This window comes from Cylas formicarius, unplaced genomic scaffold (genome assembly GCF_029955315.1).
Source record: "Cylas formicarius isolate icCylForm1 unplaced genomic scaffold, icCylForm1.1 PGA_scaffold_1__22_contigs__length_36826433, whole genome shotgun sequence".
Classification (NCBI taxonomy): Eukaryota; Metazoa; Arthropoda; class Insecta; order Coleoptera; family Brentidae; genus Cylas; species Cylas formicarius.
In genome coordinates, this window is record NW_026844264.1 from 34,841,153 (window position 1) to 34,866,545 (window position 25,393).

Below are 25,393 nucleotides of genomic sequence, written 5' to 3' on the forward strand. Positions count from 1 at the left end.
TTGGAGTTTGCCACGCCCCATGTATGCCCTGTAAATTATTTCCCATAAAATAAACTGCTGGGTTTATTTTATGGGAAATCTGACAACTCATTAATTGACATGGCAGAAAACGGAGGCCCGAGGTAGGAACCCTGAGGTACTCCGGGTCAATAGTTATGATAGTAACAGCGAGAAAAGTAATGGCCCTCAGGTTTAAAGAATTTCCTTTACTTTTGGTTAGTTGACCTTTCGGCAAACGTATAGCCTTCAGAGGTTCACGAGTATAAAATATTTTTGTGCTATTTTTGAGTGCACAAATCAGTGTCCTGAGGAAGCCGGTAAATCTGACGAAACGTGGACAGTATGAACCTATCAGTTCCTTAATAGTACTGTCAATATCATTTTGCGGCCAAACGAAATACGCTGCCATACTTTCAGATTATCGTCCGGCGTGCCTGATCTGAGGACCTGCTTGCTGAACCAGAAACTGCAGATGTTAAACTGTTGTCTCGAACGCAAGATGGCGCGGGAGGTTCTGTCGTACGCGTCCGCGGAAAACTCCGGCGACTCAGAAGACGAATTTTTCGATTGCTTCGACCGAGTGGACGAGGCAAAGAAGCGCGAGAAGAAATACGCCCCGTGGAATCAGCCTGTCGGCAGGCTAACCAAGTTCGGGGACTTGAAACTGATCAAGACCGGGGATCGGCTCTATATCCCGGTCACGCAGGACCCCGTTCTGAAGACCGAAGATCAAATGGAGGAAGATACGGGTAACGGCAAACCTGGTTCAGTTTGAAGACGTTCCTTTCCTGCCCATCTGACTTTCTATAACCTTAGAACGTTCATTTCGACAGAATATCCAAAGCTCTTAACTTTTTTCCCCTCTGATAATAAGACGACATTGGGTTCGACAGAAGATGGCAGGCGGTCCATTTTCCAACATGTAACACCTACACTTTTCCGCAGTCAGAACAAATCTTCAAAACTAACCTAAACTCCAATCTATGGTTAAGTTGTTTACCTAATATAGACAAGACAAGACCTAATTAAAATAGAATAAACATCTGTTGGGGCGGGTTTTATCACGGCCTGCGAAGGTCTGTGGTTAAGGTACTGTAAAATACTTATAACGCCAAAACAATAAATGCACTATATTTTTGGTCGTATTATACTGATGCGTTCTTATCATCACCAAAATCATTTCAGACATATTGCTCCAGCTCGGGTCGGACCAAGAGGCGTCCGAGTTAAGGGCGAAAATCCTGAGCGCCAGCCTGTTGTCCGACATGGAGTCGTTCAAAGCGGCGAACCCGGGCGCCATCTTGGAGGACTTTATCCGTTGGTAAACAACCATCGCGGTTCGGTTTTCGCCGTACATACGAAATTTGAAGGTACTCGCCGCGAGACTGGATCGAGGTGGACGAGCAGGACGAGTTCGGTCAGAAAAAGGGTCACCTGAGTAAACGGATGATGCTCGAGGACAACATATGGGTCGAGATGTGGAACAACGCGAGACCGGTACCGGCTAACAGACAAAAGAGACTGTTCGACGACACGAAAGAGGCGGAAAAGGTGTTGCAGTATCTGGGTAACTAAAGACGGTGACGGTTGAAGATGGCTTGACGCGTAGTCCGTGAAGATTTCAGAAACGTCGGCCAGCTGGTGGAGTTGTTGGTGCCCGTTATAACTCACGCCGCGGTACGCAGGGTAATCACGGAAGCGCAGAACCTGGGCGTCGCCCAAACGGTGGTGGACGGTCGGTGCGACCAACTGCTCAAACTCGGCGAGAGGATAACGAGGGACCACAAGTTCCAGGTCAAGAAATTCGAAGGATTTATCCAGGAGGTGACGTCGCTCGAACTGACGATCTCTCAGATTAATTCATTGCAGCAGAAGCTGAACAGCGAAGTGAATAAGGACGAGGCTGTTAGCGAAGCCGTCGGTAAGTCTTCATCATTCCTTCTTTCCTCTAGTCGGATCATTTGCCCCTCCAAGTCTTCTTCTATGAACCAATTTAATTAGTAGTGAAACCAATTGGAACGGGACCGTTAGAGAAACCACTATCTGTAAGGTTTCTTCTATTCCATCTTCGTGCCTGTAGTTCCATCTAATCTTTTTCAACCAGTCGTTAAGGTTCCCAAGTCCTTTGGTCTAAATCTAGAATCTCTTGAAACTTACTCAAATCTTTATTTATGAGCCAGCGACGGAAATAGGGACGAGACGGTTGGCGAAGCTATCGGTAAGGTCTCCTTCATACTTTTATTCCTCTGGTCGAGTCATTTCCGGGCCATCTTCCGCTTTTCAACCAATCCTTAAAGTTCCCAAGTCCAAATTTGGAATCTCGTAAGACTCACATTCCCTTCCAAGTCTTCCTTTCGGACCCATTTGTTATAGGCAAAAGATCAGATGGCCATATGGAGGCTGAACAGCGAAGCACATAGGGACGGGACGGTCAGAGAAGCTGTCCTATGCCGTTAAAGTTTCCAAGTCCTTTGGTCTAAATCTGCAATCTCATGAGACTTGCACAAGTCTTCCTTTATAAGCCATTTTAATTAGTCGCCATTTGGGAGCTGAATAGCGAAGGAAATAGGGAAGAGACGGTGAGTCCCCCAACCTTTCTTGATTCCTCTAGTCGAGTCGTTCCTGGGCCATCCTCCTTCTTTCTATCAGCCGTTAAAGTTAAAGATTTCCCTATTTCGTGAGATTTTTAACGGCGGACTGTGCCTTCTATTTAAGGTTTCCCCTATTCTATCTTCGTCGCTGTCGTTTCGTCTCAGTATAGAATCTGGTGGGACCTACATTCCTTTCCAATATTTTCTTTATGGACTATTGTAATTAGTCGTAAGATCAGATGTCCATTTGGAAGCTGAACCGTCAGCCGTTTCCGATCATCTACCCTCGTTTAACCAATCGCTAAGGTGGTGTCCCAGTCTGGATCTCGTAGATATGAGATGCCCATTCGGATGCCTTCTTTGTTCTCGACGTTCTAAGTCTTCATAAAGGTTTCCAACTCCAACTCCGACGATACTTTCTAAGTATTCCTCTGTATTCCTGTAAGGTTTCATTTTGGGGTTATTCTCATATCGATTTCAGGCAATCTGGCAATGGGGAGAGAGGTAGAGATAAAAAACAAAGAGAGCTCGTTGATGGGGTCGAGGTTGGTGTCGATGTTTAGGAACGCCAAAAAAGAGACTCAGGCGATTTTCCCCTCGCCGACGGCCAGGGAGTTCGTCCTGAGGACGAGCTGCGTCAGGCCCAGCGTCTACTCGGCGAAATGTCCCCAGATGTTGCGCGCGTTTTTGGGCAAAAACGAGTTCAGGCTGACGGGAGCCTTTTCCGGGGACACCGCGTTCTTTTAAGGAGGAGGGCAAAAAGTTGTTAAGTTTATTTTATAAATTTTATATTATACGTAAACATTTGTATTTTTCGTTGTTTATTCTTGGTTGCTGGTCCCTGTATCGCGTCGATCTAACTAAATTTGATCGCGTGTTTGTCCAAATTTAACACCGGTTCAGAGAACAAGAAATTTCTAGTGTTCTCGTCGAGTTCTTCGAGCGCCAGTTGAGCCTGCAACCTAAAGTAACAACAATCAAACATTAACCCAATAGTGTACAACACAAGTGACCAATTAAAAAAATAAATCCACTAGCCTCATTACGTCGTCGGCGTCGCTTTGGTAAACGCTCTTCAGCGTCCTATAGATGGGCAAAATCTCCTCCTTTAAGAACTGCACAAAATCAGCCCCTAGTCCGACCAATAGCTGCCTCAAAACGGTAACAGCCGCTCTTCGAGCGTCCGCAGCTTTATCGGTGGCGATGACTCCGTGGACGCATGCCAAAATCTACGAAAAAAAGTCGACCAGCGGCGTCTTAAAAGTGACGCCCGAAGATTGGTACCTCCGTAACCATCGTACCCAATTTGTAGCCCAACACCCGGCACACTTCTCCCAAATTCGATAAGCTGGAGGCGCGAACTAAGTAATCCTCGTGTTTGGAAACGTTCAGGAAGGTATTTAAGAGTAGCGCTTTGTATTTGGGCGCCATTTCGTCCAAAAGTTTTATAACTCTGACCAGCGACTCTCCCAATTTTATCCTCGTCTCGTGATCGTCCTCTTGTCGAGCGAACTCGGAATATTCCTCGCACAAAATTTGCAAAACCAGGTCGGGAAACATGTTCGCCATAGACGCGAGACCATCGATGGCGCTCAAATATATAAAGGAATCCGCATCCTTCAGGTGTTGCTACAGACAAGACAGTTTTTTTAGTCTAGAACCGATGACGTAATTCTAATTAACGTGAGTGTCGATTTGAGACTGAATCATCTCGAGGGAAACCTCAGACTACACTCACATATGGAAAAGACAATGAATCAGAGACCGCACGTGACTCAAGTGGACAAGTTCATTCCTGGTCCTGTTTGTTGAATTCTCTTTTGTTGTATAGATTTCACTGAAAGGTACTAACGATTTTCTTAAAATTAGATAGAATAAGAGAGAAACTAAAGAATATTAAACACAGGTAGGTATAAAATTATTTTTTATTACGGACCACAATTAATAATTGCTGCGTTGTATGTTAATGACCACCCTTGGATAATCCCATTGAAAAGCAGTTGGTCACTCTCGTATATCTCGAACACACCATACGGGGTAAAATGCGAGCCAGTTTCAGTCAAGCTCTGAAGAAGCCAACAGGATGATTGGCGAAACGTTAGCAAGTTCGACTCAACAGAAACCGACGCAGGAGAAATCCAGAAGTTTTATGAAAAGTATTACAGTAGTCTGTGGAAGTTTCTTTGAAAAATGAACCAAGAAAACGTTACTTACTTGCAATATGTTAATGACGTAGTGTTTCCTGTTTACAACCTGCGGGTCTTTCTTTTCTATTAACTTTTTCATGGTCATCAAGCCATGTCCTCTAACCGGCAACAACGGATCGCAGATATCCGCGAGCGCCCGTTCAAATTCGGTTTGCTTTTCGGGAATCGGCGATATACTTGGCGCAGGCGGTGAGGATTTGTTACAGGCAAGTAAAATTTTTTGAATTAGGTCGGACAGTTCGGCATTGCTTGTTCCGTGCGCAATCAGTCGCAGGCGATCGACAAGCGTTTCCCGCTCGCAAGCAGTTCGAATGGATTCGTTCGAAACGAGAGCGTGCAAAACCATTATTACGACAAACAGCGACTGAAACTCGTTAGATTCCACCCTGTCGCCTTTATGGATGTTGTCTTTTATGCTTTTCTGTAATACGCTTTCGACAAAATTAATTATGTCGCCCGGACATTCGACAAGTTTCTCCTGTATAGATTTGTTTTCCGACAAGTCCGACAACAACTTGTACACCATTAAGTTTTCTTCGAACACGCTCATACACGTTTTTTCATCCAAACCTAACCTTCCTTTTAAGGGTTTTTCGAAATACTTATCAGAGTATACGATACAATGCAGCAGGTACCTGAAGAATTTATATAAAACTTCTATTTTATCCTCGCTTAGTTTAAACAAGTTTTCCAAATTTTCGGCCACAGAATATATTACAGAGTATCCTGGATAGCTTAACGAAATAGACCGGCCCTCTATCACCAAAAATATGTCGCTCCTAAATGGTAAAGTGGGCCCATGCATGCGAAATATTAACCCATCGAAAATTTCAAACAAGACACCACTGGATTCAGAAAAACATTTAAGTAATATCTCTTTGGTTTCTTTGGCAAGCGTTTTAAATGCGGATCCAGAAGTTATGCAATAAAATCGAAAGATCACATCTAGGAATGGGGTTAATATGCCGAGAGGCGGAGGTTTGCAATTTACGGTGTTTTCGATGAACAGCGAGTGCACTAACCTCACATTTTGCTGAATTAAAACCTCCAAATCAGCTTCTGGGAGTTTAGACTTGAAGTTCGTGTAGTCGCCAAGTCTGCCCACAATTTTTCCCAGAAAAAACTCTCCCAACACCTCGTCTTGGGTATACAATGCTTGAACGCAGCTGATAAACACTCTTTCGTATAACAAACTACCGTGACGAGTTTTATTTAACATCGTGAACAATTGCTCACCGATGGTGCTTTTAAAGTTCTCGTTTTCTTTACAACTTAATACAAGCCGGGATATTATATCCAAAGCTTTCCAAGTGTCGCCATTGTCATTTGTACTACCATCTAACATGGCTATTGAAATATTTTCCAAACCATTGGCGCTGTACAATATATCAGTGAGGGTTCGAGACAAGGCCCTTTTAAACCAAGGTGGTGACTTTTCTCCCACAATAGTCATAGTTTCTTTTACATAAATGGAGGGAAGAATGTCCTCTCTAAGGCTTTTCAGAAAACAAATTCCTATCTCTCTATCACTTTGGAGCCTGTCCCAAATTGCTTGCGTTAGCTGAAGGTTGCTCTTTTTCAATGGGCAATAGGAAATTTGATATAATGCTACCAGGAGACTCCTCAAAGATTGAGTGATAATTGCAGTCCTGAGGCATGGATAACTTATTAGCTCACAAAGTGCAAAAACAGTTGACTTCATTATATTGTATTCATAAAAAATATCATCAGTTTTTGTATATTTCTCTTTTACATAAAGAGGTAAACAAGGTTGCAGCTTTGAATTAATGCCAACTCTCGTCAACTGATTAATGTGGGCTTTCAGGTTTTTGCTTTCTTTAACGCTTAGAATTTCGCCAGAGTTTTCAACCTCTTCCGCAAATTTTTTTAAAGTAAATAGAGTTACCAATATGTACTTCCATTCCGCTGCATCCGTAGTGGAAAAGTAACCTTCCACACTACTTCCTAAGTAATGGAGCATTTTTTCGTAAGAAGTTCCCAAATTTTCACTCGCCTCCACATATTTTCTTTCAAAAAACTTTGCAAGTTCTCCCTCTGCAAATAAACTGCCAATGGATCCTACACATACAATACATCGCAAATGTAAATTTACCATTATTTGCACTAAATAACTCGTTAAGTAATGAATACAAAGAAGATTTGTCCATGATATTTTATTTAAACATCTCCGTGGCAGTTTAGCAGCAATATTAATAGAAACCAAAAATAAAAACAACTCGCTTTTATTAGGTTAACTTTTGTGATCTGTGAAATTGTTATCCGAGATGTCATGGAAATCGCACAATCAAGGTTCGCAAACTGGTTTCGTCCACATCGAACAATGTTTTTCTTATATATCATGAGAAAATAACGTTCTCTATTTAAAAGATTGGAGCTTGTTTAATTGCATCATCATGTAATGAAAAAATGCCAATATGACGAATGAAAAGCTTAATGGAAACCATCCGGCTTTTATCCATGCCCACAAGGTCAACCTACAAAAAAAAATTTTTAGTTTTTACCCACAACGAATTTATCGACTTACTCATAATTTTTGTAATTTTCGTAATATGGCGTAATATCTATTATACCACACCTGATTATTATAACTTCTTCTAATATGCGATCTTTTACGTCCGTCTTCAAATTTTCTATTTTATGAACGATGCTGTGTCCTTTCAATACCTAGAAACGCCAGAGCTGGTTTTGATTTATTTTAAGAGCGCATTGTAATTATTATATAATATGAGACGATATAAAATGATAAATAAAACGAAGAAAAATAACCATGTCATGAAATATTCTTCTTCTTTTACGATTTACTTCCCAATATGCACTTGTCACAGAATATAGTCCTATAACTCGTTGGCATAATCCGTAATTCCTTTATTTTAATATTCACCTTGCCGAAAACAACATTCTTCCCGTTTAACCAAGGAGTTGCCATTGTCGTTATCAAGAACATACATCCATTTGAGTTTTTCGCTAAAATCATAATAAGTAATAAGTATAAACCATATAAAAAAATTGCGTTACTTGCAAAGTTGGCCATCATAAGTAGGCCAGCTGAATCGGCTTTCACAAAGTAATTTTCGTCGTTGAAAAACGTGCCGTAAATGCTAATGGAGCCCGTTCCGTTATTATTCACGATATCCCCTCCTGCAAGAAATTTTAAATTCTGTGCGGAATAACCATCAATAGCGGATCTACCTAGAATCATAACCTTCTTGATTGCAATCAAAAATTTTGACCCTGCGTAAGTTTTGCCGTCTATACCCTCAAGAGCGAGATGTTTGAAATTTTCTACGGTTTTAGGGGCAATTTCGCCAAACAGTCCAAAGATGACACGTCCGGTTTCCCGATCGTTAATTTTTATGTCCATAAATAGTTGATCAGTGATTTTATATTCTTCGCAGATGCACTGAAAGGAATGGAATTTAAAATATTCAAATAATCTTTTACTAATCGCTGTTGTTTGAAGTTTGTTTAAAAAAATTAAGTAAATTTATTGCTTAAAACCGAAAGTCACCGTGAAAAATAAAAGCTCTTACCATGTTAGAATGGAGGACAATGAAGAAAAGTGCCAGATACGTCCTAAATAGCGAGTCACCCTTCATAATGATCGTTTGCCCAATAAAAGATTTTGGATTGCTATAATAGGTAGTCATAAATATTGATCCGTTTTAGATTTTAATACTTTAATTTAATTAAATTTGGATTTAGATTCGTTGACGTCACATATTATTGGATTAAGCCCGGTAAACACGATGCAATTTCTGCATGTAATTTTTTGGTAGAATTTAATTTTTAAAGGATGTTTTTTAAATTTTGCATATTTGGAATTATAAAAGTGTGTGGTCTGCGGTGCTAAATAAAAATTTTCAACCATACATTGTTGTATGCTAAGGTTATGTTTACACTAATAATGATTCTGTGAATTTGGCAGATGGTTCTAGAATTGATGGCCAACTAGCTGAGATTGAAGAAACCTTCTCGTATAACCTTCCAATTTGTTTTTTTTTCGGTCAACCAGGTGAAGTGGTGTGCACAATTTTACCTCGGTCCGAGAAAATTTTCATTTTTTTGACGTAATTCTAGTCTTCAACTGAATTTTTCGGTCTGGGTGAGTTTTATATTTAGTCAGCCGTTAATATTTGCTTTGGTTTGGTGTCGCAGTTCGCAATAATTTAGCGCTTTTCATATCATGGCATGTGCTTCGGGGGGTAAAGACCCCCCTGATAGAAACGATCGTATCGTAGTTAATAATCCGATAGTGTTTGCAAATGATTTTGATTCCTTTCAAGCTCAACTAAACTTGTCCCAAGCTTCTACCTCCTCTAGCAGTGGTTATTCATCAGCCTTGACGCTTTCGCCTTTAGCTAAGAAAACAGCACATGCTATCGCTCAGCATCAATACTTCTTAGTACCCACTAAGGAGGAAATAGATTTATTGGAGACAGAGTTACAAAAGCTTAAATCTGTCTTCGTGGAAGATCAGGATGCCCTAAACGAAATTGCAAGAATTTCAGTCAACATAAGGAGAACACTTAACCGAAAGTATAAGTATGAACTTACAGACCAGGGACCATTTCTTATCATAATGGAGGGAATAACTTCTCAAGTTGGAAACATTCACCCGATGAATATTGGAAAAATTTTGCACAGAGCTGGAGTACAAGGTATAACAAAAATCAATAGAAAAGGGGCTAATAAAATTGGAATTGAATTCAGAACATCAGAGTATGCTAATCAGTTTTTGTCAAATGAAAGTTTCAGTTCTGCTAGAGGCTATAATAGGTACATTCCACAACGTCTTGTCACTTGTAGAGGACTAATCAAGGATGTAGGGGACCAAATTACGGAAGAGGATTTTTACTCAGAAGCGGTAGCTTATACAGGAGAAGGATCCCGGGCCAGGTTGATTAAGATATTAAATGTAAAAAGAGTCTTAAGAAGGAAGAAAATACTTGCTATTTCTGGTGAAACAGTAATGAAAACCATCCCCACAAACGATTATATTGTAACATTTGAAGGCAAATCATTACCCCAAACTGTAAATATTTTTAATAATGAAAGAGAAGTGGAAAAATATGTTAACCCGGTTATAATGTGCGTCAATTGTTGCAGATTTGGACATGTCAAAAATAATTGTAGAGGCAAGCCTCGTTGCGGTTTTTGTACAGAAGATCATCTTATGTTTGTTTGTGAAAAAAGAGAGCAAGCAATGAAAAAAATGAAATGCCCTGCAGATCATCTTAACAATCTGACTAAAACGTGTAAAATTCCAAATTGTGAAGTAAATCCAAAACCAAGCTGCGTAAATTGCAAGGGACACCACACTGCTACTGACTGGGGATGTCCCGAATACAAACGGCAAAAACAAATTAACGAAACCATGAGCTTCTACAACCTTTCTTTTTATGAAGCAGCTAAACTGCATCCACGGCTAATTAATGCAAACCAAGGCTTTACCCGAAAACCAGAAGATTTTCCTAGTTTAAATAAAAAAACTCAGAATAAACCTCCTCATCCAACAAGTCCTCAGGGCTGTTCCTCATATACATCAGTACTTAAAAGAAAACGGCCTGACACCCAATTTACCAAAGGGTATGATAAAGTAGCCCATGAACTAACTTTGTTACCCTCAAGTGCAAGAAGAAAAGTCTCATCTATACAAGTAGTTGAAAACTCGACATCAGAGTCGGAAATGGAAGTAACTCCTGTAGGAAATGGCTGGGAAGAAGTATGCAACAAGTTTGAAGCTTTCAAAAAAGACGTTATGTCAATAAAGGGTATGGATGAAAATTGTGTCAACAATATCAAACAATATTTTGGTTCATTTGACCTACGGAGGGGGGGCGGCTGCGATGGCAGCGGTTGACCTACAGGGGTTAGAAAAAGCAAAGGTAATCTTATCACTAGTTTTAATCTAACAGTAGTTTTTACGTAACAAAACTAAGTTTAAGTTTTAGTCACAAGCGTTTTATAGTTGAGCTATAATGAATATCGTTCACTGGAACATTTGCGGGGCTGAAAAAAATAAAGATGCTATCATTAGAGTTATAAGGGATTTTAAGCTACAGATCTTATTGCTCAATGAAACCTTGCTCAAACCCAACACTAACTTTAAAATATCAGGGTTCTCTTCTGTAAGAGCAGATAAACCTAATGGTGCAGATGGTATAGCAATTTTCTTGAAAAACAAAATAAAATATAATATCATCGACTTAAGCAGAATTAATATACCAGAGAGGTGTCAGGTTATTCTTGTAGAGCTTGTCGATTTTTTTATTTGTTGTGTTTACAACCCTCCAGATATTTGTTTGGTCAGGGCAAGCCTCGATTCAATTTTCGATCTAACCCGTAATAAACCCGTCCTCGTTATGGGAGACTTTAATGCCCATAATCCAATATGGGGTTCCCAGGTCAGTTACTCACGGGGAATTAGAAGTGGGAACATTCTTTATGATTTCATTAAGGATCACGATTTGTGGGTACTAAATGATGGATCAGCTACTCGGCTCACACGCCCAGGCGTACACAGCGCTCCAGATGTAGCTTTTTGCTCCCAGAGACTGTCTGGACTTACTGACTGCAGGGTTCTCCAGGATAGAGTGAATAGCGATCATTTTCCTATTTTGTGTATCATCGGAAATAACCGTTGCAACTCAGGTTCGACAAGAAACTACACTAGCAAATATAATTTCAACAAGGCAGACTGGGAGAAATTTTCCGATTTAATCTCCACGAAATTTAGAACTTCACCTCCTATAAATTATGAGGATTTTATGAATATAATTTTCCTATCTATTGCAGAATCTGTTCCAATGCATAAACACTCATTAAACTACGGGTTACCTTGGTGGGATAATGAGTGCACCAACGCTATTAAAAGGAAAAGACAAGCATTCAGAGACTATAAAAACAACCCCTCTGAGACCAACTTCCTGGAATCATTAAGAACCCGGGCACAAACAAGACAGCTGCTACGTAAGAAGAAAAAGGAAGGCTTTGTCAACTTTTGTGAGAATCTATCTCCAAATACTAGTGCAAAAGAAGTTTGGAGCAGTATTAGAAGGTTTGCTAAAGGTATCAGGTACCAAAATTATCATTTTCCCTTGAATTTCTCAATCCCACAAGATATGTTTGATCTTTTGACGCAACCTCCCTCTAGGTTGCCTAATATCCCCGAATGTCGCTTCTCATCAGAATATACAGAAGACTTCCATATCTCAGAATTTGTCGCGGCCGTTAAAGGTCGGAAGAGCAAGAGTCCCGGTGTGGATAAAGTACCTTTCAGTGTGCTCAGCCATCTCCCTGTTGAAGGAGCAGTCTTTCTTATCAAATTTTTCAACAAAATACTTCGGAGGGAAACCACCATTCCAGAGACGTGGAAAACCCAAATGGTGATCGCAATTCCTAAACCGGGGAGAGACCCCTCAGCGTTATCGTCCTACAGGCCCATCAACCTAGCTTCTTGCATAAGCAAAACTTTTGAAATTATGATCAAAAACCGACTGGAATGGTTCGTAGAGAACCAAGGTTTAATAGACGTTCGCCAAACCGGTTTCAGAAAGGGTAAGGGAACTTTCGACAATCTTGCAGTTATCTCCTCAGAGGTCCTCTGCCGTTTGGCTCTCAATCAACTAGCAGCAATGGTGACTTTGGACATATCCAATGCCTACGATAATATAAATGTTGACTTATTGACCTCGGTGTTGGCCAAAATTGGAATCGCCAGAGATTTGACTTTGCTCATTAAAGATTTTCTCACGAACAGGAAGATACAAGTTAAAGATCCATCTACTAATACATTCGTGTCAGGCAGAACCACTAGCAAGGGAGTTCCCCAAGGTTCCCCTCTTTCTCCATTACTATTTAATATTTACATCAATTCAATCAAAGAAACAATTCCTGAGAACATAAGACTTTTACAGTTTGCGGACGATACCGCCTTGCTGAGTACTGGGACTGATGCCCAAACAATAGTGAACAATTTGAATAGAACTTTGCAAAATATACATATTTGGTCTTTGAATGTAGGACTTGAGATTAACCCCAATAAATCTGCAGCTATATTTTTTTCCAGGAAGAATTTCAAGGTTAATTATCTCCCCAGACTTCACCTCAACACTCGAACCATTGCATGGACAAATTCCATCACATATCTAGGAGTGATTTTTGATCCAAAACTGTCATGGGAGTCACAAATTAGAAATATGATACAGAAAGCTTCAGGTGGGTTGAATATGATGCGATTTATAAGTAGAATCTGGTGGGGGGCACATCCCTCTACCCTTCTAACTTTTTACAAAGCTTATGTTAGACCCCATTTGGATTATGGAGCCTCTTTTTTGGGTGGTAGCTCAAGAAAGTCTATTGCTCAACTTAACAAAATTCAATTTGAGGCACTGAGAATAGCTCTGGGATATATGAAGTCCACACCTACTAACATACTTCTAGGGGAAGCAAGTGAAATGGATTTAGAACACAGAAGATACATGCTAGCGACTAAATCATTATTGAAAGCTGCCAGTTTAGTGGACAGTGAAACCTTAGCTGCGGTTAGATGGTTATATATCACCTATAATGAAAACTATTACTTTTTTCGGAAAAAGAGTATTCCTGCACTTGTGGATGCTTTTGAAAGAGTTGATTCACTGTTAGATACACTTTACAGGAGCCCAGTTTATCCCTGTTTTTCTTGCCCACTGCCGAACCTTTTAAGCTCTGTTCAAATCCAAGACTTAAAACTAAAGAAAGATAATAATAACTCCAAATTATTTGAAATTAAGAAGAGCGAGACTTGGACCCCAGATTTTCATTTAATTTTTACAGACGCCTCAAAAGATAAAGAAGGCCGAGTAGGTTTTGGCGTTTACAACTACAATACGAACCTTAAAATGGGACAAGGCCTACCAAGTGAACTATCCATTTGCTCAGCCGAGATTTATGCTATTGGTCAAGCTCTTGATTGGATTGAATTCAAGGACATCAACAAAGCAGTCATCCTTTCAGACTCCAAAAGTGCCCTCGAAGATATCAATAAAACTGGGATGGATGCAAAGTCTAACTACCTAACCTTGCAGGTTAAGAATAAACTATTTACCTTAATAAAAACGCAAAATAAGGACATCCAATTATGCTGGATACCAAGCCATACCAGTATAAAAGAAAACGATATTGCGGACCAGATCGCCAATGCTGCACGCCTGGAACCACAGGAAAATATAAAATTGAGCTTTAGGGAATTCTTACCTAAATTAAAGCATAACATCTGGAATGCTTGGAGCGACAGATGGAAACATATAGGATTAGGGAAAGGAGTTAATTTCACCTCACATTATTCTACTCCGCCAACTAAACCCTGGTTTCATAAGCTCGACCTGAATAGAAGAGAAATCACAACTATGTGTAGACTGAGAAGCAACCATTGCTGTTCTCCGGCTCACCTAAATAGAATCAAAGTCAAACTCTCCGGAGACTGTGAATGTGGAGAACTGGGCGATTTAAGTCATGTGCTGTTTGATTGTGCTCTTCATTGGGAAAAATCACAACAGTTGTATGAGTCACTCATTAGTGCTAATTTTCCTTCGCCTCTACATATTAATTCCATTTTATTTCACCGCACTCAGTTGGATTTTGCTGCTAGAATTGTTTGCCGCTTTTTAGATGCATGTGGATTAAAACTTTGAATATTGTTTTCACATTTTCTAATTCTTTCGTCCATTTTTTTTTCCTGTATAGCCGTCCAGTAGGATGATGGTATCACCCAGACCCTCTTTACGGAGGCATCCTTCATGGAAATAGTTTATTGCACACCACTACCGAGAAGCTGGCCGAATTGCCTTAGCAGCAGTGGCCAAATAAAGCGTAAATAAAAAAAAAAAAAAAAAAAAAACCTTCCAATTTATCTCTTGACGACCGGAGAAATATGTGGTGTGTAATGCACGACCGTTTTGAGTTCGAAATAATACACACTCAATGAAAACACACAAATAAATAAAAAGCGATGGCATCTTCGATTCCAATATTAAGTATTATGTTGAGACTTGAAACGGACGCCTTGTAACGAGTTGACAATTTTAGTACGTAGCTCCTCTGGAATATCTAGTTTTTCGGGTACACCCGACTTTGCACCGTTAAAAGAGTTCGATCAGGTACAGAGTAAATCATGCAGATCGATGGTCTTCAGTTCCGATGGCTCATATTTGGCGTATGTTGTGGGGTCAAGGTAAAATGTGCAGCAATTGCTGTGGACTGTGGAGTCCCAACTAAGTCAATTATTTAATTTTTCAGTTTGAAATTGTTTTCTACCAATGGCTGGAGAGAAGTGGCTGCCATCGAAAACGTCAAGTCATACTATATTACATTTTCACCCAAAAGTACATTTTTAATCAGTTGGGAGCCTTTTACAGTGAGCAATGCCAATCCGCAGGGTAGTCCCAATTTGAAGCTCTACAAAACGGAGGACGGGCGGCATATTAAAAGCTTTATTCAAAAAAAGCAAATTAATTGGTTGGTAATTTTAGGTTCTTTTTGGGCCCTTTGTTATATTTCTCTTTTTGACTCAGGGAACTGGAGTGGAGTCAAGACGAGAAACTGTGCACGAGATTGATAAACAATACTGTTGAATTTTTTGAAGGCTTCGATTATGACAAACCTGCAGCAAAAATAAGCGGCCAGAAAGTATCCTCCTATAAAATATCACCAAACAATGGCACCTACTTTGTTTTGTGTTATTGTTTGGGGTCCGGGGGACAACCATCGGTTATCAAGTAAGGGGTTAGGGAGTAATTTTTTTTAAAGATGGACCACAGTACCTCGTAGGCTATTCAAATATCCGAACTTTGATGAAGAACAAGCCATAGTGAGCAAAAGTTTCTTTCAAGCAGACAAAGTGGATGTTATGTGGAATTTGAAAGGGAACAACGCTCTGCTACTGACCTCGACCGAAGTAGACAAAACTGGTGGTTCTTACTATGGCAAACAGGGCTTGCATTTTATTGCACTGAATGGCCAGTGCAACACGGTTACCATGAGTAAGGGGATATTTTTTTGGCATATGTTCGGGAAGTACTAAAGTGTGGAGTCTTATGTTATATTGTAGACAAGGAAGGACCTATCTATAGCGTCCAATGGTCGCCGAGAAACGACGAATTTTGCGCCATCTACGGCTTCATGCCGGCGAAAGCAACCATATTTAATTTAAAATGCGAGCCCGTCTACGAACTGGGTACTGGCGCACGGAACGCAGCGTATTACAACCCGTTCGGAAACATACTTTTGCTGGGCGGCTTCGGCAATTTGCGGGGCCACGTCGAAATCTGGGACGCGACCAACAAAAAAAAGATCGGTAAAAACCATTCCCTCTTAAATTGCCTAGAAATCTGCAGTTGGCAAAAAAAAATTATATATAATCACATATAAACTATGTCACATCACAATACCCATGGATCTTAAAATTCAGGCTTTTACTTGATGAAAATCCATTTAACCAAATAAATAAGAACTAAAAATTCAGATTTGCACAAAATTATATATATTCACGTGACAATTGTTTCGATAACACCGTGTCTTTATCAAAGTTGAGGGCAATCAATTCAAAATAATAAAAGTCAAACAAATAAAATCCATAGGTTAGTTATGTAAACTTTCTTGTAATAATCACCCCAAAACATAAAAATAGGTCCTTAGTTAAAACCACGGACAACAAAACATTTGATTTTAAAAAAGTTAATCAAAGGAACTATAAAAATCTATTTTGAGAGATAGCCAACTCGACGAAAATTTGGTGCTAAAATTAACGCAAATTCTACTTGCGACACAGCGTCACGGAATAATACATTAGCAGAAGCGACGACGGCGACAGCGAACCTCTGACGTCATGTACACTGAGAGAACGGACATATTTAATGAGTGAATGTGGGCTTTGTCTGTTTGTCATCGTTGATCGTAACAACGATTATTTGATATATATTGTTATAATTAATTTGACAGTAAGCGGAAAATCCATGAAACTGTCACTTTACTACTAATTCGCGATTTACATGTCATGGCCTTCGTCCAGTCTATTCTTAAAAACGTTCACTGACGTAACTTCCACGGTATCGCTGAAGTGCGTTCCAAAGATATACTACTCGGTTGGTGATGAATTTTCATCTGGCAAGTTTTGCGCCTCTCTTTTTATACAGTTTTTTTATGTGATCTGTGAGTGTCGTTTCGCCTCTTGTTAGGGAGATATCCAGCTGGACACTATAGTATCCAGACATAATTTTGTAGATCTGGATTAAGTATTCTCTTTGCAAGCGTTCTCTTAGCGTGGTCCTGTTTAGTCTGGAGGAACAAATTTCGTAGGGAAGGTTTTTAAGTATCCAGACATAATTTTGTGGGACCAGACTCAGAATCCTGGTCATTCTCTTGTCTTCAGTCGGGAGAAATGAATTTCGTATAGAAGGTCTTTAGTATCCAGACAATTTTGTGGGTTTGGATTAAATTCCCTTAGGGTCCCTTTAGTCTGGAGCAATGAATTTCTTAGGTAGAGTTTGGACATAATTTTGTGGGTCCAGTTAAATCTTCAGTCTGGAGGAACGATTTCGTAGGGAAGGTAAAAACCCTTACTTAATTTCATAGGGAGAGTAAAAATCCTTACTAAAATTTTGTTAATCTGGATTAAGTCTCCTCATTGTCAAAGTCTCTCTTGAAGCAGTTATCTTCAGTCTAGAGGAATGAATTTCGTAGGGAGGGTTTTTAAGTATCCAGACATAATTTTGTAAGTCTGGATTGAGTCTCCTCTTTGTCGATGTTCACTTAGGGTGGGTTATTTTGAGTACGGAGCAGTGAATTCCGTAGAGAGACATCCATTTTGTGGGTCTTAAGGTCTTTAAATTCAGTTCGAATTCATACGACACGATGCTGTGCGCGATCTTTATTCTGAACGTAGTATGGATTGCTTTTATGTATATATGCTGTAGATATGCTTGCCATTTGTTAAAAAGGAATAATCCATAAATGCGACTGGAAGGTGTTTGCTCTTTTTACTATTTCTGCTACGTGGCTCTCCATTTTAAGATGCTTTGTGATAACTACTCCAATCAATTTGAGGGTGTATGCAGTATTGTACTCAACCCGTCACGCAACTTTATTATATTCTCAATTTTTCAAATTTTATTTGTTAACACCTCGGCACGGGTCGAATATAAAGTCATCGGAAAAAGAATCCGTCTAAAGTATGAGCCACACGTGTGCGACATAGCGTTTTTCAAGGTTCCTGCGAAGCGCCCGACACGACGCACCTGCAATGGGCGGCGGACGGTGAACACTTCGTGACGTCGACGACCGCCCCACGTTTAAGAACCGCCAACGGATTTAAAATATGGCACTATTCGGGCGCCCTTTTGCACGAAACCGATTGGCCCCAAAACGAGGAACTCTACGAAGTTTCGTGGAAGGTATTTGTGATCTATACTACGTTTCTTAATGCGAGAGTTTAATAAAATCTAACTTTGCAATAATAGGAGGTGATGTAGTAAAGTTCAAGCTCTTCCATTTGCTGGTTCTCATCCTCCATGTGCTTGTCGCCTCATCGCGTTGATCTTCGTTAGATTTGTGAATTCTTTTTATCTTATAAGGTCTTGATACATCGGCTTCCTGCTTGTATTTTGTTGTTTATTTCCTGGGACCCAATGTTGTCTGGTCGAAGTTGTAGTCTCCAATGGTTATATTCTGACCAATCCTATCTCTCCTCCAGCTTGGTCTTATTTTTGTTGATTTGGAGCTCCACTTTCTCTGCCTCCTAGTGAAAATTTCACTCGTCTTTATTATTCCATTTCCTTTCAGATATACGTTGTCTGCAAAGGCCGATAGTAGATCGAGACCTTCCCGACGGAATACTAAATTTGGCGCCTCAATTCGTTCGTTCATACACATTGTTATCAGACTGACCAGTTTTTTGGAGAAGCCAAGTTCTTGCGTTCCTGTCCCACAGTTTCATTCTACATACTCTATCCAATGAAGACCTAGAACATTTGATGCAATTCTCTCAACACACTCAGCAGAGATGCCATCACTCTGTGGAGCATTATTATTTTTGAGCCTTCTAATTGTCTGTATTCATTCCTCATATAGAAAGCAATTGGTCTTCTACTTCTTCATTTGAGATGGTTCTGCTTGATTTGTCCCTGAGCTCTTCACCAGAATATCCTGTGGATCTAATCTAATGCTTTTTCAATTGTTCAATGAAATGTAAAGAATTAAGTACGAAACCATCAGTTTTCCCTGTAAAGGGGTTTAATATAGAAGCTACATATTTTGCTAGAGAATATGTTGGAGAACCGATGGTGTCACAATAGGTCGAAGGGGTAATCCTGGTTTGTGAATCATAGGAAGTCCATAAAGACGAGGAATTTTGGAGTCATGAGGGGTGACAGACCTTTCCACAAATTCTGATACACAACAAGCAGTAATAACAGATTTAAGGTTGCCTTCCATAGATGACGTAGGATCTTTTTCCATTTGTGTTCATGACCAACGTACCATTTACTTTACCTGCTTTTAGAATTACGATGTCGGGACAAGATTTTAGAGCGATGCGTTCAAACTTCGGAATTTTTGATTTGGAAGCTTTTGATTTTTTAAAGACTTTTGCGGTTTCAAATCGAATTTCATTAGCTGTTCGAGACGGCAGTTTGTTAGGACTCGACATTTAAAATGAGGCAAGGACGAAGTTGTAACTTGTTGAAAATTGATACGACGATACATTTACAACCGTGTTTAGTAATTGGGAAGAGTTTGATGATTTTACTAGTGTTGATGTTAGTTTTAAACACTAAGGCATAGGTATAGGTTCTCTATAATACGACCAAAAATATAGTGCATTTATTGCTTTGACGTTTTAATTATTTTACCGGGAGATGGCGAACGTATATTTTTAGAAACTTGAAATTTTTATTTGAAACGTAAATAGAGCGTTTTAAATTTGATTAAGCATTGATGCTGCGCCGTATTTTGAATAAATAGAAGCGTTTATTTAACCATCAGGTGTTCATATATATTATATATATTTGACTGTGATCCTTCCAGTAAGTACGTATTTATGTACCTGATTCTCGAGGCTGTTATCTCTTGATAGTTCAAAGGGTAAGGGTAAATACCTGTATTTTATTGTACCTATACTAAATTGCTCCTAGAACGGTCCCGGAATGGTTACGGTTAAGCTTCTGCTCGACAGTGTTCTATAAGGGGCAGCGGTTTTGAAGTAATAAACAGTAGGTAGTTAATCACAGGATCGGTTGTAAAAGCACTATATTTCTGGTCGAAGTATACCTGCCACTCTCGTGACACTTGACAGTCATCATCAAATTTTACCATTCAATAACCATTTATGACTATCTCGCATTAAGAAACTTAGTTTTGAATGGAAATTTGAGGTTACGGATCGGCATTGTGCCGTCGCATTTTAGCCGTACCCGAAACTCGCGTTCAGGGAGCCCCAAATCGAGTTTAAAAAGGTCGAGGGCATAGCGTCGAGTCAGCCGCAGGCGTCGAAGGAGGTGTACAGGCCGCCGGGGGCCAGGAACCGCCCCTTCGTCACGTTCAGTTTGCATAACGAGGACGAGGCCGCCCACAAGGTGGGCGGCGCGGGCGCGCCATCTAAAGCCGCGTTGAAGAACAAAAAGAAGCGAGAAGCGAAAAAAGCGAAACAGAACGACGAGGATAAAAGCGACACGGTCGCGGTAACCAGCAGCGTGCAAATTACCTTGACAGGCGATCCGGAAGTGGATAAAAAATTGAAAAACATCAAAAAGGTGCGCCATATCGCGGAAATTTATCGAAAAGATTAACAAACCTTGTTTTGGTTCCGCAGAAACTGGACGCGATCGAGAAACTAAAGAAGGAACAGGCGTCCGGAAAGACGCTCGAACTTAATCAGCTGATGAAAATCGAAGGCGAAGCCGCCTTGATCAAGGAGTTGGAACAGTTGTCGGTGTGATAGGTTCTCGCGGAAACGGCGTGCTATTATGACGATTGGAATCAATTTGAAACCTATTTTAAGATTGCCGTGATTTTTATTTTGGTTAGGTTTTCCTTTTGTCCTCGATATGTTATGGTCTGTAAGGCGCGTCATAGACGGCATCATACGATTTATTTTTACACGATTTACGAAAAGCCTGGCAATACGACACAAAAATGAACACCTCATCAGTAAAATGACATTTTTGTTCACATATGAAAAGCTTTGAAAATATTTGCCTTTCGCAAAAAGTTGGGAAATCTACTATGGCCATTCGCCGGTTACCGACGTACGTCGATGAATTTTTCTTTTGATCACAGACCAACATGTAATAGAAACTATGACCAACATTTGTTCTTAGCGTGCAAACAAGGACTTTGACCGATAACAAAAAACTGCCACTCCTGCTTCCATTCTTCATTCTCCTTCCCACGTTCACAAGACACATAAAAAAACAGAGACCACACAATTCAAACCGATATAAAAATTTTTGGGACGATTACAAAGAATTCTGTCGGGAACGAACGAAGGTGAAACCGGCATGTTCAATGCTCACGACAGAATCCAAATATGAAAATGTAAATTTGTGTAAAAAAGCTGTTGGAACAAACGATAATCTAGTGAAAATTGTTATTGCTCGTGCATAAAAACCGTTGTGTATTGTAAGACAACATACACCGATCATAAAAGACTTCTTGTGTGAATACTAAAAAACTTCGTTGGCACAAACTATAAAAAGGTAAATAATACATTCTATTTAATTAATATTTTCCATTTTTATTTACTATATCCATTACATTTGAAACATTGGGTCGACTTATTCGGGTTAATTAGGGTATCGTATCGCTCGCCATACGCGCGCGAACCTAGAGACAGTCTGCTTCTCTTTCTTATTTTTTAACTACCGCTCGAGGTCTACCTAGGGCCATTCGGCCAAACGAGGACATGAAACGCACGAAATTTAATATTCAAATTCTGTCGCCCATAACATAAAGGTATGAAAATTACACCTTTCGCTGTTTATTTTTTGTAGCACGGTGAATAGAAAATTGTGGTTATCTTGGCGATACTCAGTTGGCTACATTTTCACTGTTCATGTTTGCGTTGTAGTTTTTTTTTGTTGATATTGTTTAAAAAAATAATTCGTGGTTCAGTGCCCTTATGGATTCATCCGAAAGTTCAACATTATAAAACAATTTTCTCTGTTGGTGAATGTAACTCAAGAAATGTTACCTAATAATATTTTTCTAGTAATAGTTGATGTAAAAGTTTTATTCTTTAAACTTGTCTAACTTGAGACTTATTTATTATATTTGCAAGTTACCGATAAACCCATTTTAGCAACGCTATTTCTGGATTTTAGCTTTTGCCATAATTAATTGCCAGTGCACCCAATTAAAATTACATATTTTGCATTTACGAAAAATGGTATGGTCACACTACTAATGATTTATTGACGCTTATTCACGTAGAATTTGGTTAAAAGTTCTATGATAACAAATATACATTGAGTTTTGAACTAAAGCAGTCACGTTTGTTTACATTTAGTAGCGCCATCATCAGAGAATAAAATCGCGAACAATTTGCTTTGCAGAGTTGCTTCTATGCACGATAATTTTACGTCATTTGTTATGTGGTTTGTGCTGGATCTGAATGATGGTACACTGGCAACTGAACATTTTGTCATCCGGGGTTAAACAATCCGGTATACCAAATGAACTTCGATAAACCATGAAGGATAAGCAGAAATCATTTATTTCAAATATAACACAGCTAGTTTTTCAAATATTTAACGTGATGAGCGATGTGTTCGCCGATAAAAGACGAGATGTAAAAGTAACTGTGGTTGTAACCTTCCCGTTGATTAAGGACGACCGGCGTCCTCACTGATTTGCAAGCTTCCACCAATCTCTCGGGATTAAGTTGAAACAAAAAATCATCCGCTAGGCCCTGAAATTAACGAAAATAGCGTAATTCCAGTGTAGGTCGTTTTGTTAATTACCTGGTCGATTAAAATTTCTAGAGGCGGGCCGTTATAATTTTTAACTAATTCCGTGGCGTCCCACTCGTTCCACCGTCCGGTCTCTTTGGGTCCTAAGTAACCCGAAAAGGCTTTGATTCCCCACGGGCACTCGCTCGGATTACAAATTGGCGCAAACGCTGATACGGATTTAAACAGGCCTGGATTTTTCAGCGCCAAAATTAACGCCCCGTGACCCCCCATGCTAAAATTGAATTCCAATAATGCCCTCGCACGGATGGTGCATGCTAATGGTTACCTATGGCCCATGATGGATTGTTTAGCGGCGTTGATCTTAAAATTATCCTTAATCAAATCGATCAACTCTGTTCTAATATAATCATACATCTTGTAGTTTTTCCTCCACGGTTCTTGGGTTGCGTTTAAATAGAAACCGGCTCCAACTCCGAAATCCCACGACTCGGAGTCGCCGGGTATGCTTAAGCCTCGGGGCGACGTGTCTGGGTTTACGATTATCACCCCGTGTTCGGCGGCGTATCGCTGGGCCCCCGCTTTTTCTATGAAGTTTGCCTCCGAGCATGTCAGTCCCGAGAGCCAATAGATAACCGGAAGGTTTTTGTCCTGTTCGGCTTGCGGCGGAAGATAGATACCGAATTTCATGGTACAGCCCAGAACTTTGGATTCATGGCTGTAGACCTTCTGGTGGCCGCCGAACGATTTATTTGATGAAACTTGCGTAAGGGAGGCCATGATTGAAATCTCACGTAAAAACCACTTTATCGTAAGAGACTGGGAGTAAAATCGCAAAAAACCTTGAAATACGAGGTCAAAAGTGCAATGTTGTGAGGTTATCAATACTGTTTACGAATGATGCAGTGCGATTAACTTCAATCACAACCGCAAGTAACAGTCACGGTGATGACGTATGAATGTGACCAACTGACGTGTGACACTATGACATCCAAAATTATCCGTTTCGCAGTCTATGGTATTCCGCTCCTGTAACCTATGTAACTATCTTGCGTCTTAAGTAATTTAAATTAAAAAGTACTATGATATAGTTTTTATTTACATTATAAACTTAAAAGACGAAAATTTTAATAAATTGTGTCAAGTTTGAGGTTTGGAACACTGCTTCGATTGTCTTCAATTACAATTGTGTTTCTTAACATATCATCAACTTCCACAAATAAATATCTATAGTCATATTTTCCCCTATCATTCTAAAATTCAATCGTAATTATGTCAATCTTTGATATATTTGAACTATTTACCTCAATCATATCCAGATGGGCAGTTCCGCTACATGCTGTCCCTTTCAAGTGAAACTTCATTCTTAAATGTTGTACCCCATCGGAATCTTTATAAGTGACGTGACTAATATGTTGCCTACGACCTGCAACACCCTTAAATATATTAAAGCCGTACCAAGCGACCACCATAGAACACCTCTTCTGGTTTCTTCCCCATAGGCTTTAATCGGATATCCTAATTTGTCCTCGATCCGTGGATCTTCGATGCATTTTTTCACTGCTCGCGAATACACACTGTTCGGGCTCTTACTAGAAAACAGTTCGCTGAAAACGGCATAAAACAAGGAACCAGTTACACCGACACCGAGCAAAATAATCCCCAAATAAGACGCGGTCTTTGTCGTCTCTTTCACTCGTTCTCCCAGCGGTTTCACGTTAGTGTCAATATCACCTCGAGCGGAAGACGACACTATCGATTTCTCGTGTTTTTTCCTTTTGGCGTACAACCGGCCGCAAACCAAAGGACAATACTTTGTCACGAAAAAGTTCCTGGAGGTACATGCCGCTTTCAAGGAGAACATTTGAAAAGTAAAATTAACGGTCCAGTTGGACACTTATTTTTCGCCGGGTGAGGAAAATAGAGAAATCCTAAAATTTCTAATTATTTGATTAGAGTTAACCTCATTTTTCAAAATTTGCCTCTGCTCCTTGGTTTATTGATTTAACTGACGGGGGGACACTTGTCATAGGCGCTCGCCCTCTGCCGCCATCGTAGGTGAGTCCACCAGTGAACAGAAAAACGAAGTACTAGTTATAAAATTATAAAAAAAGTTATAATGTTTTGAATTCGTAGTCGAGAAAAATTAATACTTAACTATTTATAGAATTTTGAAGTAAGAATCCCATGGAAAAAGAAGAAGAACTAACTTAGTTTGGTTGAAAAGTGTCGTTGCTTCTGCCCGGTTCCAAAAAATTGTAGAAATAGGTTGTTAAAAGAAGATTTTGTTTTGTACATTTATTTTCTGAAGTGATAGAGGCGCGGTGCCTATAATTTCGAGAAATAGTTTTCGTTTTACGCGGATGTACACGGATTTGTGATGTTATTCCATGATGTGTATGTTAGCACGGTTTCCGGATGACCTCTACTCACGCTGGTAACCAGGCCGGATGCGATCGGATATCCCGTATATGATAATTGCGGGAGTCGTATGAAGAAGCAGCTCGTTATTTTGTGTAGGATGATGGCGGATCATTCCATCCTTTTTTTATGAACGCTCTTTTTAAATAGTTTATATTATTTTTAAGCTGGAAAATTGCCAGAGTTGCAGAATTTTTTTTTTTGCGATCAT

The 25,393-nt window shown here is 39.8% G+C and overlaps 6 protein-coding genes across 10 annotated transcripts in view; 2 read left to right on the forward strand and 4 right to left on the reverse strand.

Annotated features, from left to right (window-relative positions):
• The window catches only part of LOC132697255 (rab3 GTPase-activating protein catalytic subunit), a 37,670-nt gene extending 34,256 nt beyond the window's left edge, over positions 1-3,414 (forward strand). Inside the window, exons 4-8 of one of the 2 annotated variants that reach the window (XM_060662598.1) lie at positions 418-749; positions 1,186-1,321; positions 1,371-1,567; positions 1,619-1,921; positions 3,073-3,414. In XM_060662598.1, the coding sequence (XP_060518581.1) occupies positions 418-749; positions 1,186-1,321; positions 1,371-1,567; positions 1,619-1,921; positions 3,073-3,338 (1,234 nt within the window). In that variant the 3' untranslated portion in view covers positions 3,339-3,414. The remainder of the gene's footprint in view (positions 1-417; positions 750-1,185; positions 1,322-1,370; positions 1,568-1,618; positions 1,922-3,072) is intronic. The other variant, XM_060662597.1, reaches the window with a different exon arrangement.
• Positions 3,337-7,045, reverse strand: LOC132697254 (transport and Golgi organization protein 6 homolog). 3 transcript variants are annotated; one of them, XM_060662593.1, is made up of 5 exons: positions 6,912-7,045; positions 4,806-6,853; positions 3,876-4,220; positions 3,630-3,820; positions 3,337-3,553 (listed from the first exon to the last, which is right to left on the reverse strand). In XM_060662593.1, exons 1-5 carry the CDS (start codon positions 6,964-6,966, stop codon positions 3,448-3,450), a joined length of 2,745 nt encoding a protein of 914 aa, XP_060518576.1. In that variant the 5' UTR covers positions 6,967-7,045; the 3' UTR covers positions 3,337-3,447. The 3 variants fall into 3 exon arrangements, with proteins under 3 accessions (XP_060518576.1, XP_060518577.1, XP_060518579.1); XM_060662594.1 differs by having other exon boundaries at positions 4,806-6,864; positions 6,912-7,044; XM_060662596.1 differs by lacking the exon at positions 3,337-3,553 and having other exon boundaries at positions 3,647-3,820; positions 3,893-4,220.
• Positions 7,046-7,147: 102 nt separating this feature from the next.
• Positions 7,148-20,783, reverse strand: LOC132697260 (peptidyl-prolyl cis-trans isomerase, rhodopsin-specific isozyme-like). 2 transcript variants are annotated; one of them, XM_060662605.1, is made up of 6 exons: positions 20,646-20,783; positions 8,009-8,219; positions 7,835-7,957; positions 7,701-7,783; positions 7,344-7,483; positions 7,148-7,293 (listed from the first exon to the last, which is right to left on the reverse strand). In XM_060662605.1, the coding sequence occupies exons 2-6, from the start codon at positions 8,178-8,180 to the stop codon at positions 7,176-7,178; spliced, it is 636 nt and encodes a 211-aa protein (XP_060518588.1). In that variant the 5' UTR covers positions 8,181-8,219; positions 20,646-20,783; the 3' UTR covers positions 7,148-7,175. The 2 variants fall into 2 exon arrangements, with proteins under 2 accessions (XP_060518588.1, XP_060518587.1); XM_060662604.1 differs by lacking the exon at positions 20,646-20,783 and adding an exon at positions 8,350-8,500.
• On the forward strand, positions 14,698-21,546 carry LOC132697257 (eukaryotic translation initiation factor 2A). Its single transcript, XM_060662602.1, has 9 exons — positions 14,698-14,835; positions 14,888-15,032; positions 15,098-15,316; positions 15,373-15,576; positions 15,629-15,840; positions 15,909-16,154; positions 18,065-18,249; positions 20,260-20,604; positions 20,664-21,546. The coding sequence occupies exons 1-9, from the start codon at positions 14,811-14,813 to the stop codon at positions 20,787-20,789; spliced, it is 1,707 nt and encodes a 568-aa protein (XP_060518585.1). The 5' UTR covers positions 14,698-14,810; the 3' UTR covers positions 20,790-21,546.
• Positions 21,547-22,527: 981 nt separating this feature from the next.
• On the reverse strand, positions 22,528-23,687 carry LOC132697258 (S-formylglutathione hydrolase). The gene is made up of 3 exons (XM_060662603.1): positions 23,090-23,687; positions 22,813-23,035; positions 22,528-22,760 (listed from the first exon to the last, which is right to left on the reverse strand). The coding sequence occupies exons 1-3, from the start codon at positions 23,539-23,541 to the stop codon at positions 22,584-22,586; spliced, it is 852 nt and encodes a 283-aa protein (XP_060518586.1). The 5' UTR covers positions 23,542-23,687; the 3' UTR covers positions 22,528-22,583.
• A 70-nt stretch (positions 23,688-23,757) lies between these two features.
• Positions 23,758-24,906, reverse strand: LOC132697262 (mitochondrial import inner membrane translocase subunit Tim21). Its single transcript, XM_060662607.1, has 3 exons — positions 24,241-24,906; positions 24,066-24,187; positions 23,758-24,014 (listed from the first exon to the last, which is right to left on the reverse strand). Exons 1-3 carry the CDS (start codon positions 24,623-24,625, stop codon positions 23,889-23,891), a joined length of 633 nt encoding a protein of 210 aa, XP_060518590.1. The 5' UTR covers positions 24,626-24,906; the 3' UTR covers positions 23,758-23,888.
• Positions 24,907-25,393: the final 487 nt, after the last annotated feature.